At 37.6% G+C, this 13,880-nt stretch overlaps 1 protein-coding gene across 1 annotated transcript in view; it reads right to left on the minus strand.

The window, feature by feature from the left end:
• Window positions 1-13,880, minus strand: part of RYR2 (ryanodine receptor 2) — a 754,552-nt gene that overhangs the window by 429,490 nt on the left and 311,182 nt on the right. The window contains 2 exon segments of the mRNA XM_021072683.1: window positions 1,815-1,893; window positions 3,797-3,871. Coding sequence (XP_020928342.1) covers window positions 1,815-1,893; window positions 3,797-3,871 — 154 coding nt within the window.

Genomic DNA, 13,880 nt, shown 5'->3' on the forward strand with positions numbered 1-13,880 from the left:
TATTTTTCCATCACACTTATTTTTGGCCTCTTTACTAATTCCACAATGCCAGAATATAAGTTGCAAAATAGCAGGCCTTTGTATGTTCTGTTCACTGTGGTCTCCCCAGGTCCTGCTAGCATTTTGTAGGTACTCAATAATGATTCATTTCAGAAATGAGTACACCAATCAGCAAACAATACCTCATGAGCATTCTTACTGGCAGTTTGTAATCTGTGCCCTGAGCTACTTTTACTACACACACCATAGTCTTGAACGTCACCTTGCAGAATTCCCTAGCTTCATTCACTGGATTCATATTTTTAAGTAGTAGGGAGTTGTTCATTCATTCTCTCAATTATGAATAAAGCACATACTATTGGTCAATCACTGCTTTCATAGTGGCAAACACATCAACAAATAAGGAAGAAAAAAGCTCTGCCTGTTGGGTTTCGTTCTGATCAAGGCAGGCACACAACAAATGATACATTTAGCAAAGAATTCAGAAGTTGTAGAGAGCTAAGGGGTAAAATGAGTAACACAAGGGGATATGTGTGGGAAGGACTACCTTGCTCTGTAGGCTTCACTATTTTAGAATCACCTCAATAAATGAGAACAAGTTCTAGATCGTACGTGTCTTTTACTTCTTTTGAGAAAGAGAATTGAAGACTTTTTTCCCATGTAACTATGTGCTGAAGTAAGTTATTACAATGAGAAAACTAAAAACAACTAGTTAAAATACAGAGGAATGAGCTATAAAATAAAATAATAATAAAATAAAATAAAAATGAGAGGAATACATTTATCTTTCGGGCACCTGGGATTCTCAGAATTTCTTGTACAAGGTCTTATGTTGGTCTATTAAAAAGCTAATTAGGGAGTTTCTCTTGTAGCACAGCAGGTTAAGGATCTGGTGACGTCACTGCTGTGGCTTGAGTTACTGCTGTGGGGCAGGTTTGATCCCTGGCCTGGGAACTTCCACATGCTGTGGGCAAGGCCAAAAAAAAAAAAAATATATATATATATATATATATATATATTAATTAGGTTGATAAATAGAGCTTTACTTTTATCCACTTGTTATCTGTGCAAACTTTAGGTTTAAAAAGAAGGACAAGGAGTTCCCTGCTGGCTCGGCAGGTTAAGGGTCCAAACGGTGCTGTCACGTCTGTGGCTCAGGTTGCTGCCGTGGTAAGGGGTTCAATTCTGGGCCCCAGAATTCCACATGCCATGGGCAAAGCCTGCCCCCCAAAAAGAAGGGCATGTGTGAGCTTGATCCCACCCACAGAAAGAACAACTTAATAAGAGTTGGACTATTTCTTTCCATTCTTTTTTCTACTTGATCTTCTATTTAATTTCAAATCAGGCATGCTCATCATAAAAGAAAAAAAGTCAAAATTATACAGAGGTGTATAATGTGTAAAGTCCTCAGAGTACTGAGAACAAAAACACAGACTATACTCTCCAATTTTGATTCTCCAAAACAACGTGTCCATATATATGTATTTTTGTTTCAAAACTATGCAAACACATAGACATGGAGCATGATGATCTGTGGACAGGGAAATGTCCATTTCATTTTCTACGTTTCTGTTCGAATGTTGACATTAATTACATTGGTACACTTACAAATATAAGTGAACCTGAAGTAAGTGAAATAATGTACACTTCCTCCTTCTATTAAAACTTTCTATAGGGAAGTCATTTGTTCTTTCCAGAATCCATCCCTAAGAAGAGTCAGCAAATGTATTTTCCATCATGTCTCCTGACTTCTCCCAATCCAGTCCCTGTCATGCTTTCCTGAGCACAGCTTTATCTCAGACCAATGTGCTCACCTGTTGTGTCCTCTTGTAAGCCAACATCAAAGGCCAGTTTATCAGTTGAAGACCTGGAAGTGGACAGGCAGCACAGGTACTAGAAGACACAGAATCAGTAGCTGTCACTAAACGTTTATAGCTCTTTACACATACACATGGCCAAAAGGCACATGACAAGATGCTCAACATTGCTAATTATTAGAGAAATGCAAGTCAAAACTGCAATGAGGTACCACCTCACAACAGTCATAATGCCATCGTTAATAAGTCTACAAATAACAAATGCCAGAGAGGGTGCAGAGAAAAGGGAATCCTCCTACACTGTTAGTGAAAATGTAAATTGGTACAACCACTATGGAGAACAATATGGAGGGTCCTGAAAAACTAAGCATAAAACTACCTTATGACCCAGCAATCCCACTCCTGGGCATATATCCAGAGAAAACCGTAATTGGAAAATACACCTACACCCAAATGTTCTTAGCAGCACTATTTACAATAGCCAAGACATGGAAGCAACCTAAGTGTCCATCAACAAACGGATGAATGAAGAATATGTGGTACATATATACAATGGAATATTACTCAGCAATAAAGAAGAAATTATGCCATTTGCAGCATTTTGTAATAACCTATAAGGGAAAAGAATTTTAAAAAGAATATCTATATAAATAGTTGCATCACTGTGTTGTACACCTGAAACACACACAACACTGTAAATCAACTATACTTTAATTAGAAAACAATTATAGTCCTTTCCAAGTCTAACTCAGAGCACTTACACAACCTTCGCTGGGAGTGACATTCTAGAGGAAACGTGTTTATTTCCCCTCCCATAAAAAGGTGCAGAAATACGTTCTGTCAGTAAAAGATGACAAGCAATTGTGGACATATTTGTACATCTCTCCCTTCAGGTGAGATTCATGATCATAAGCAAAAGTACAACCTTATCTGACAGAAATCTTTCTTGCAAACAGAAATTTGAACAGTATTCACTTTCATCCTCTTGTTTTGTTTCCATCTAAAAAGTTTTAACTTTCTGAAACGCATCCAGAATTGACTTTCTGTGCAGCATGCTGCCTCCCTGCAGTGAGCTTCTGCCATGTGTGTCCCTTTATGTGTTTCCCAAGGAGTAAGGGAACTCTCCCAACTCTCCCTGACTTCTTTCCCCAACTCTTAACCTGTCCTCATTGTGCATTCTTGGATGTAAAGTTTAGGATAATTTTCCAGGCCAACTCCTCTATCTCCACCCCAACCTCAAAATCCTCTTCAGGTGTTGTAAGAATGAGGACATAAAGCTGAATGTGGAATAAGCCCAAGGTACATTAACCTCCACACACACATGCAGAATAGGAGCTCTGCAGGTTAGAGCTACTCGCGTGGTATAGAGGCCAGTATACCTTGCGCTCAGTTCACATTCAGCTTTGTGTTCTCATTCGTGCAACACTTAAAAGAGCTTACATATTGGGGAATCCTTCTTAAAAGAAACGATCCATTATATTAAATTTCCACATACTGGACTATCATGTAGTCACTAAAATTAATTTGAAAACATTTGAATACCATGGATAATACTTATGTTTACTGTGTGACAATATGCCAAAAATCTTCTATAAATTTGGTTATGTAATAAGATCTCATTTATATTAAAAATTTTAAGAACGGAAAAGATTAAAAAACTTTTAAAGTCCCCATCAGTTTTCTCATTGGTGTGAGTATGAAGATCTTTTTCTTCTGTAATTTCAAGCCTGACAGAATGAGCTGTTTTGTATTGCTTTTATAATTTAATAATGTAAATTTAATAAAGCTTTTAAAAGAATGAAATGTTTATATATGTTCACTTATTTTATACAAATCAGAAAACCAAACAGGGTACACAGATATTAAAAAGCACATACAGCAAAGCTCATTCAAGCCATCGATGAAATTATTTCCTGACTATGCATGCATAAATGAGTCAGGATGACCAGAGGGGAGATGAAATCAAAACGTGTACTCACCATGCCACTGTAGGAATGGCGCAGCAATATGGCATGTCCATAGAGGAGAGTTCGGTGGCCACCACCTTGGGCAGTCTGCATAGGGCAGCAAAGGGTCAACAAGGGGGGAAAAAGAAAAAGTTTAACTAAATCAGTAACGTGCTCTCTTGTTCTCATGGAAATATTTAATAGGAAAAAATAAAGCGAATGCTACAGCAGATGAGCAAATTGCTATGGAAAGAATGCTTCTACTAGGGTAAAGCCACCAAGAAAACCTTCTCCTGTGCTACTTCTTGAAGGATAAACTCCATTGCAATAAATACTTACCCTAATTTGTAATTATTTATTCCCATTTAATTTTTACCACTTTTATTTATTTATTTTTTCAGTTTTTGCCATCCCGCAGCATATGGAGTTCCCAGCCAGGGATCAGATGAGAGCCACAGCTATGAGCCATGGCACAGCTGTGGCAATGCTAATTAATAATAACCCACTGCAGGGGCCAGGGGTAAAACCTGCAACCCACACTGCTGCAGCTGGCTTGGATATTATTATTATTATTATTATTATTATTATTATTATTATGGTCATTTTTGGCTGCCCTGTGGCATATGGAGTTCCTGGCCAGGGATCAGGGCGGAGCAGTTGTAACCTAAGCCACAGCTTCAGCAATGCTGGATCCTTAACCCACTGTGCCTGGCCGGGAATCAAACCACGTCCCAGTGGCTCCCAAGATGCTGCCCATCCCATTGCGCCATAGTGGGAGCTCCAGATTCTTAACCTGCTGTGCCACAGTGGAAACTCCCTCAGTTATTTATTGTTTGTATTTTCCATTACAGTGTAGTTTGCATCAAGTGGGGACTACAGTACTTTGGGCACCATGGTATGTCAGGTACCTAGAAAAATGCCTGACATAGAATAAGGACTAAAGAATCATTTCTTTAATGAAGCACAAAATTTATCAAATCATCCTCAGGCTGAAAAAACTTCTTAAAACACAAAATTCATCAAAGCATCTTTAGGCTTAAAAGCCTTTCATATCTTCCAATTGTTTATAGGAAAAGAGTCTAAATTCCTTTCTATGAGATAAGGAATTGTGTCTCAGCATCTAGCATGCTTATGAATCCTGTGGAGAGCTTGTTAAAACACAGAAGACTTCTTGGTCTATCCCTGAGAATTTGATCCAGTAGGTCTGGGCTGAATACAGAGATATTTCACGACAAAACTTTTCCAGATGTGGCAGGTGCTCTTATTCCGGGGACAACACTGAGTAGTATGAGCACAGAGGACATTTAGATTCAGCCCTTTCTAGCCTTGCTCCCCAAACTCTTTAAGCTCCAAACATACACATTCTTCCAGCCCTAAGCTTCCTTGCTGCTCTGTCTTAGGACATGATATCCCTTCCCTATGCAGGCTTTTCTGCTTTGTAGATTATGTTTTAAAACTCAGGTTAAAGGCTCTCTCTTCTATGAAGTCACAACCTCAGATAACTTTTAAGAAACCAGAAGGGGAGCCTGATCCAGGCAGAGTGTGGAGTGTGTGTGTGTGAGAGGGAGTAAGGGTGTCATGGTAAACACCTGCACTGTGTTAAAGAGGAAGGGACGACAAGATTGTAGTGCTGGGTCTCAGAGAAACTAAACAGGATGAGATCAGAGTAACATCATGAGAATTATAGAACATTACCAAGGTACCAAGGAGTAGGCACTTTTTTCTATAAGAAAAAGAGATCTTTAAGGAGGAGTGTGGTGGGAGTTCCCATCGTGGCTCAGTGGTTAACAAGTCCAACTAGGAACCATGAGGTTGCAGGTTCGATCCCTGGCTCACTCAGTGGGTTAACGATGTAGTATTGCCATGAGCTGTGGTGTAGGTCACAGACGCAGCTCAGATCCCATGTTGCTGTGGCTCTGGCGTAGGCCAGCGGCTACAGCTCTGATTAGACCCCTAGCCTGGGAACCTCCACATGCCACGGGAGCGGCCCTAGACAAGACACGCACACACAAAAGCAGGAGTGTGGTTAATACTGATTTATATATACTTTAACAAGTCCAGAAGAAAGTACTTTAATACTCAAACATACATTTTTTATGTAAAATATATCCCTTTCTTATTGCTTCATATAATTTCTTAAAATAACTTTATTTACATGTTATGCTTAAAAGACTTCAAAACCATTTCAAAATAGATATTAAAAGGTATTAAAATTATGAGAAAAATTGTCTTTAAAAAAAGGAAAAATTGCATTTTCACCTAATGAGTGAAAGGGGGAAAAATCTACTTTGCAAAATTAATATTCCCCCTAAGAATGAGGCCATTTAGATAGTACTTTTATTTCCCATAACATATGGATTTATTGTGGCCAAGAATTTATTTATCCTATCTGATTTACATAACTTTGATGGGAGCTTACCTCTTCATACCAGATATAACCTCCAAAGCCATAAGGTCCAGATGAACTTTAAGACACTGGACAGTCATCCAACAAAATAAGACTTTTTAAAATGAAGAATAAGGCTTTAGATGTAATCAGAAAAGTACGCCTTTTCTTGTAAAGCTTTGCCTATGCATTTCATACGTCCATATGCGCATATGCACATAAATGTTCATACTGGTTAAGAAGATATTTTAGTGTCTGGATTTTCTTTCAGAGATTATAAATTTAGATTTTACACAATTACACAACTATGAATTTTACACTACAGATTTCCTCACTACTCAAATGCTAATGTATGCCACAAATTTAGTTTTAATAGAATTCTTGTAAAAGTATGCAAGTAATCCACACTAAATTAATTTTGTTGTTTAAGAGAGCAGTATTAACACAAATGAAGATGCAATTTCTGTCACCATGGTCTGCAATCCTTTTCCTCTAACTTGTCATTTTGTTTGGTTTTTAATTGAAGTATAGTTGATTTACAGTGTTGTGTTAATTTCTGCTCTACAGCGAAGTGATTCAGTTATACATTATGTTCTTTTTTGTATTTTTTCCATTATGGTTTCTAACAAGGTAGTGAATATAGTTTCCTTTGCTATAGTAGAACCTTGTTGTTTATCAATTCTTTATATAACAATTTGTATCTGCTGATCCCAAACTCCCATTCCATCCTTTCCCCATCTTGCTCCCTCTTGGCAAGCACAAGTCTGTTCTCCATGTCTATGACTCTGTTTCTCTTTTGTATTTTCAATTATTTGTGTCATATTTTAGATTCTACATATAAGTGATATCATATGACATTTGACTTTCCCTTTTTGACTTACTTCACTAATAATAATCTCTAGGTCCATTCATGGTGCTGAAAATGGAATTACTTCATGCTTTGTTATGGCTAACATGTCATTTAAAATAACACTATTATGACTGGCTCTGACTCAGAAAAAGAAAATGTATAATATCCATTCTTGGGCAGGTTGGGTAACTTCCTCACATCCAAAGAGGTACCTTGATTCTTTGTGCTTTTTGATTTGGTCAATCAGATCAATTTTCTTATTAAATTTGGCATGGTCCTTGCTTTAATTTAAGTAGACAAATATTTATGGACATCCTCTGATAGAAGGGACTGCCAGTACTTTATGAGGATGGTTATACCAAATATGGTCACTTCTAGGGTTATTCCTCTAAGACTCTACAACACTATGCCCTAAGATGGTTTATGGGACTCCCCCAGAGCAACTGCAATGAGAAAAGGTTCATCACTGCTGGGAAATATATTGCAAGCCATAATAATTCAGTATTATGGAAACAAGGGGCCTATTTACCCTCCAGTCATCCAAGCCTGAACCTGTAAGCTCACAGAGCTACAACTACAGTTAGCTCTGGGAGTCCAGCTGGGACAAACGAGGTAAAAATCAATCAAGCTAAAGGAGAAAAAAAGCTCAAGGCTAGCATGCCTCTCAAGGTCACAGTTTGGAAAAAATATCTTGGTGTTTTCTGAAGTTAACAGGCTAATCGTTCTTTAGAATCTAAAACACAGGCAAAGTAAGTGGTGCATTCAATTGTACCACTTAAGAAAAGAGTTAGGAAATTAAATTATGTAATGCATAAACCTTGTGTTCACATCAATGCCATCTATACTTTAATCCCGCTAATTCCCCAGTAAATACTACACAAAAGAAACACTTTTCCCTATTCTATAGAAAGATATTTATTGAGTATCTACTGCCAGAGAGGTAGCGTATTTGATCTTCAAGGGTATTGGGCATAATAATCCCAGTTTGTTGTCTTGTGCCTTCAAAATAAGAAGATTCTCTAATTATTCATTCATTCAACAATTATATGCTGAAGCCCATGGGATTTTCTTCAAAAGATTTGCACACTAACAGCAAAGAAAACAGAAATTTAAGAACTAATTTTTTGCGTATTTCTTAAGATCTCCATCTACATGATCTATCAGGTCTTTTCAGTAAAAGTATGACCTAGAACCTACGTGTCCTTGACATACATTTCTGCGGATGACTTGAGCCCTACCTGGTTCTGAAAATGCAACTGTCTGCCCACCACATCCAGGGTTCTCCCATGATTAGTTAAGTGTGTGCTGTGGTTCATGAGCTGGCACCAGCTCTTTATGGCCCCTCCTGCAGATCCTGAGGTCACTTCTGCTAGACTACTGTGGTCACCTATAGACAAGGGGCATCTACACTAAGGGGCTGTTGCTCTCTCAGGGGAAAACAAAACAAAATAAAAGTCAGTAACAACTATCGTTGCCAAATTCTTCCCTCTAAATATTTCTGGGGTTGGAAAGTCAAGAGGCATTTAACTAAAGGTAAAACTGGACTTTTGGAAAATATCAAAAAGATTTTTTCAGTTCTGTGCATAGATTTGGTCCCATTATCCCTGAGGTGATGGACAAGGTTAATATTAAACAATAGTATAAAAATGTCAAACTGGTAAACTACAAGTGAATAAGAAGTCCAGAGTAAATTCAAATAAAATCTAAGCAGCAATGCTTTATATATTCTAAAGAAACCACACTTCAAGTTGTCCACAGATTATTTTAATATTTAATATTTTAATATTAATATTTTAATATTTTATTTTAATATTTTTTTAGGCATTAAATGTCAGACATTCCAATGCCTTAAACATTCCAGCATCTTGATGAAAACATGTAATTAAGGGACCAATATTTTAAGCAGAAATTCTGATGTAAATATTGCTACATTAACACTTAATTAGAATTATATGAAGTCATAAGGCATAGTTTATTCATCATTATCCTTTTCTATGACCAAGGGGAAAAACTGGACCACAGTAGCTACATTTAAGGTATCACTGTCATAAGCTTAAAAATGTAGCAGCAGAAAAGCATAATAAACAAAGCCAGAACAGTAATGACTAAGATCAACTAAAGAAGTTTATATACACATAAAAATTACTAGTTCTGTGTTTTTGTTGTTTGAGGTTTTTTTTTGCACCTCTGTGTTTTTAACATATGTGAGTAGCTGACAATTCTTTAGTGTCATTGCTGTTTGACACCATTTAATCTATTAACTATGCAACCTCTAAATATTTAAAGGTGTTTTGTTTTACTAGTCATTGTTTCTGTGCAAAAATGCTATGCTATGCTAATCAATATAGGACATTTCTCATAATTCTAGGTCCTTAATATTCAAGAGATTTAAAAAAAAATCAGACTCTACAGGAGAACTTTTCTCTATTCCTTGACCATTGTAAGTACCATGTCAGAAGAAAGACAGTGAAACCTTAAAAAGTTTACTGCTTAGGTCATACTAAGCTGTAACACCAAAGCTTAAAACAATAGGCAACAACGAAAAGAAATTTGCCTTAGAGAACTTCTTTCTTTTGCCCAGATATTTGAACAGAGAACCTTTTAAGTTTACCTTCAAGTACTCATAGTAATACCCGGTAATGAGCTGTTTCAAGGAAAAAAAAAATTTAAATCTCTATGCATAAGCCTTTACATCATCACGAGTAATTTACAAATGTAAATGTGAATAGCACTAGATGGACCAGGGCAACATACAATTTATGGGCCTGGCAGCTGGTCTACCTGAGGACCCCTGGCAGCATGAGCTACTGAAATAACCCTTCCATCTTAAGTAACAAAACATATAACAGGGTCACAGGATGATTCTAACAATTTGAGAAATCAGGCCTCAGTACAAAATAGATGTGTCTGACAAAGTCAGATGACAATTTGTCAAGACAGCCACTTGGCAAGGGATGGCCAACATGTGATGGTGTCTGCCTATTGGACAGACCATGCCAATAACAGTACTAGTAAGTCACTGTTCAGTGCCAACCAGCAGTAATGGGCTCCTATGACAAGGAAGCATCTGATGGTTCTAGGTGCTTAAATAATATGTGTTCAGGTCTGAAACACAAAACTACTATTCAAAAGAGAAAGCTGAGTAAAATTTAGCTTCTTCTTTCTTGTAAGTGGATTAAATGACTCTAGTTTCATGGATATGCCCTCACTTAGTCAAATTCTAACCTTTCTGAATGATCCAATGCAGGTATGAAAATAAGTCTTTGGATCTGGCCTTGCAGTTAAAAGAAATCAGAGCTAGTTAAATTATTTTAGATATACCATCTGGTTTAAAACTGGACATCATTTTTTCTATTTTCATTGATTTTTATATGACTCTTCTCTCATGAAAGAGCTTGAGGGAAAACAAATCACCTATCAAATGTGAGAGAAAAAACAGCAAAATAGGACTCAAGCTTACCTCCTCTCATAAAAACACCAAAATCAGAACCAACTGCTGAACAACCAACAACGAAATAGATGGGAAACTACCAAAAAAGATATCCTACACCCAAAGACAAATAAGCCACAGCAAGACAGCAGGAAGGGCATTTTCATAATATAAGCAAAACCCATAACTGTCAGGTGGGCGACCCACATTGGAAAATAAATATATAGCAGAGGCTCTCCCACAGGAGTGAAAGATCCAAACTCCATATCAGGTACTCTAGCCTGGGTGTCTGGCATTGGGAAGAGGTACTCCTAGCGCATTTGGCATTGAAGGCCCAATAGGGCTTGAGTGCAGGAGCTCCACAGGACTAGGGGAAACAGAGATTCCACTCTTAAAGGGTGCACACAAGGTTTGACATGCACTGGGTCCAAGGGCAAAGCAGGGATTTCATAAGAATCGGGTCATATCTACCTGAGTGTCTCGGAGGGTCTCCTGGGGAGGTAGGGATCAGTGCAGCTCACTGTCGGGGCATGACACGGAAGGCAGAGTCCCAGGGGATAAGTATCAGCATGTGCTTCCCTGGAAGCTTTTGGAAAAACCCTGCCACACTCAACACCCTACCAGCACAAGTGCTGAAATGTCCCAGGCCAAACAATCAACAAAGTGAGAGCACAGATCCACCCATCAACAGATAGGCTGCATAAAGTCTTCTTGGCTGTCTCTATCCCATCTCTCAACACAGACCTGCCTAACAAAGGGACTGGTGGGCAGACATCAGTCCCTCCCATCAGGAACTGAGCACAAGTCCCTGACCAACTTCACCCATGAAGGGGCAGAAACTAGAAGCAAGAAAGGCTATAACCCTGCAACCCTCAGAAAGGAGACAACCAACACAATAAGCTAGATGAAATGAAATGGCAGAAGATGCACTCTAAAAGAAGGAACAAAATACCAAAGCTCAGAGGACCACTAAGTGAAGTGCACATAGGCAACTTACATGAAAAAGACTTTAGAGTAACAACACTAAGGAGCATCCAAGATCTTGAGAAAAAAAAAAATGGAGGCAATATAGAGAAATTACAAGAAATATTTAACAAAGAAATAGAAGATTTAAAGAAGAGAGATGAACAATACAATAATTGAAATAAAAAATACACTAGACGGAATCAATAGCAGAATCCATAAGACAGAAGAATGAATAAGGAGGTAAAAGACAGACTTCTATTCCAGAAAAGAATAAAGAAAAAACTATTAAAATAAATTAGGACTGTCTAAGAGACCTCTGGGATAACACTAAATACACCAACATTCACATTATAGGGGTGCTAGAAGAAGAGAGAAAGGGTTGGGAAAATATTTGTAGAGATAATAGCCAAAAACTTCCCTAACATGGGAAATAAAACACTAATTCAAGCCTAGGAAGTACAGGGAGTCCCATATAGGATAAACCCAAAGAGGAACACCCCCAGACACACACACACACACACACACACACACACACACACACACACACATATTTTTTTTTTCTTTTTTGGGCCATGCCCACAGCATATAGAGGTTCCAAGGCTAGTGGTCAAATCGGAGCTGCTGCCTATACCACAGCCACAGTAGCACTGGATCTAAGTCATGTCTGCAACCTACACCACAGTTCATGGCACTACCAGATCCTTATGTCACTGAGCGAGGCCAGGGATTGAACCCACATCCTCATGGATAATGGTTGGGTTTGTAAACTGCTGAGCCACGATGGGAACTCCCCCAAGACACATATAATGAAACTGACCAAAATTAAAGACAAAGAAAAAATATTAAAAGCTACTAGGGAAAAGAAACAACATACAAAGGAACCCCCATTAGGTTATAAGCTGATTTTTCAGCAGAAACTCTGCAGACCAGAAGGGAGTGGCAGGATATGTTTACAGTTATGAAAGGGAAAAAGTCACAACCAAGAATACACCACCCAGCAAGGCTTTTGTTCAGATTCAAAGAGAAAATCAAAAGCTTTACGGCAAGCAAAGCCTAAAAAATTTCAGCACTACCAAACCAGCTTTACAAATACTAGAGAAACTTCTGTAAGCAGGAAAAAAGGGGGGGCACAATGAGAAACAAGAAAATTACAAATGAGAAGGCTCACTGGTAAAGGCAAACATATTGTAAAGGTATGAAATTATTCATACACAAACATGATATCAAATCAGCAATCATGAGGACAGTACGATTACAAGTCACTGGAAGTACATTTAAAATTAAGAGCCCAGCAACTTAAAGAATCTTTAAAGCAAAATAGACTGCTATATCAAAACTGCATTGTAACTGCACGCCAAAAATCTACAATATATATATACACAAATAAAAAGCAACTCAAACACAATATTAAAGATAGTCATCAAATCACAAGAGAAGACAACAATAGAGGAAGGAAAGAAAAAAGACCAACAAAAACAATTGCAAAAGAAATAACAATGGCAATAAGAACATAGGTCTCAATAATTACCTTAAATGTAAATGGCGTAAATGCTCTAACCAAAAGATAGACTGCACCCAATATAGGTGCATCTCAATATGTAAGGCAACTACTAATAGCCATAAAAGTAGAAATTGACAACAACACAATAACACGAGGGGACTTTAGCACCCACTTTCAGCAATGGACACATCATCCAGACAGAAAGTCAGTCAGGAAACAGTCCTTAAATGACTCATTAGACCATATGGACTTAATTATATTTAAAGAACATTTATTCCAAAAGAGCAGATTATATATTCTTCTCAAACGCACAAAGACCATTCTCCAGGATATATCACATCTTGGGCCATAAATCAAGCCTTGGTAAATTTAAGAAAATTGAAAAATCAAGCATCTTTCTGACTACAACACTAGAAGATTAGAAATCAACCACATGAGAAAAATAAAACAATAGCAAAAAACACAAACATGTGGTGACTAGACAATATGCTACTAAATAGCCAATGGATCAAAAGATGAAATTGAAAAAAGTCTTAGAGACCAATGAAAATGAAAACACAATGAATCAAAACTTATGGGATGCAGCAAAAGCAGTTCTAAAAGGCAAGCTTATAGCAATACAATCTATAAATATAGTATACAAACCACATTGAGGTATCACCTTACACTGGGCAGAATGTCCATCATCAAAAAGACTACAAACAATAAATGCTGAAAATGTGTGGAGAAAAGGGCACCCTCCTACACTGTTGATGGGAATGTACTTTGGTACAATCATATAAAACAGTATGAAGGCTCCTCATAAAATGAAAAACAGAATAACCATATGATCCAGCAATCTTACTCCTGGGGATATATCTGTATAAAACCATAATTCAAAAAGATCCATGCACCCCAATGTTCACTGCACCACTATTTACAACAGCCAAGACAAGGAAGCAACCCAAATAGCCTCTGAAAGATGAATGGATTAAGAAGATGTGG

This window comes from Sus scrofa, chromosome 14 (genome assembly GCF_000003025.6).
Source record: "Sus scrofa isolate TJ Tabasco breed Duroc chromosome 14, Sscrofa11.1, whole genome shotgun sequence".
Lineage (NCBI taxonomy): Eukaryota > Metazoa > Chordata > Mammalia > Artiodactyla > Suidae > Sus > Sus scrofa.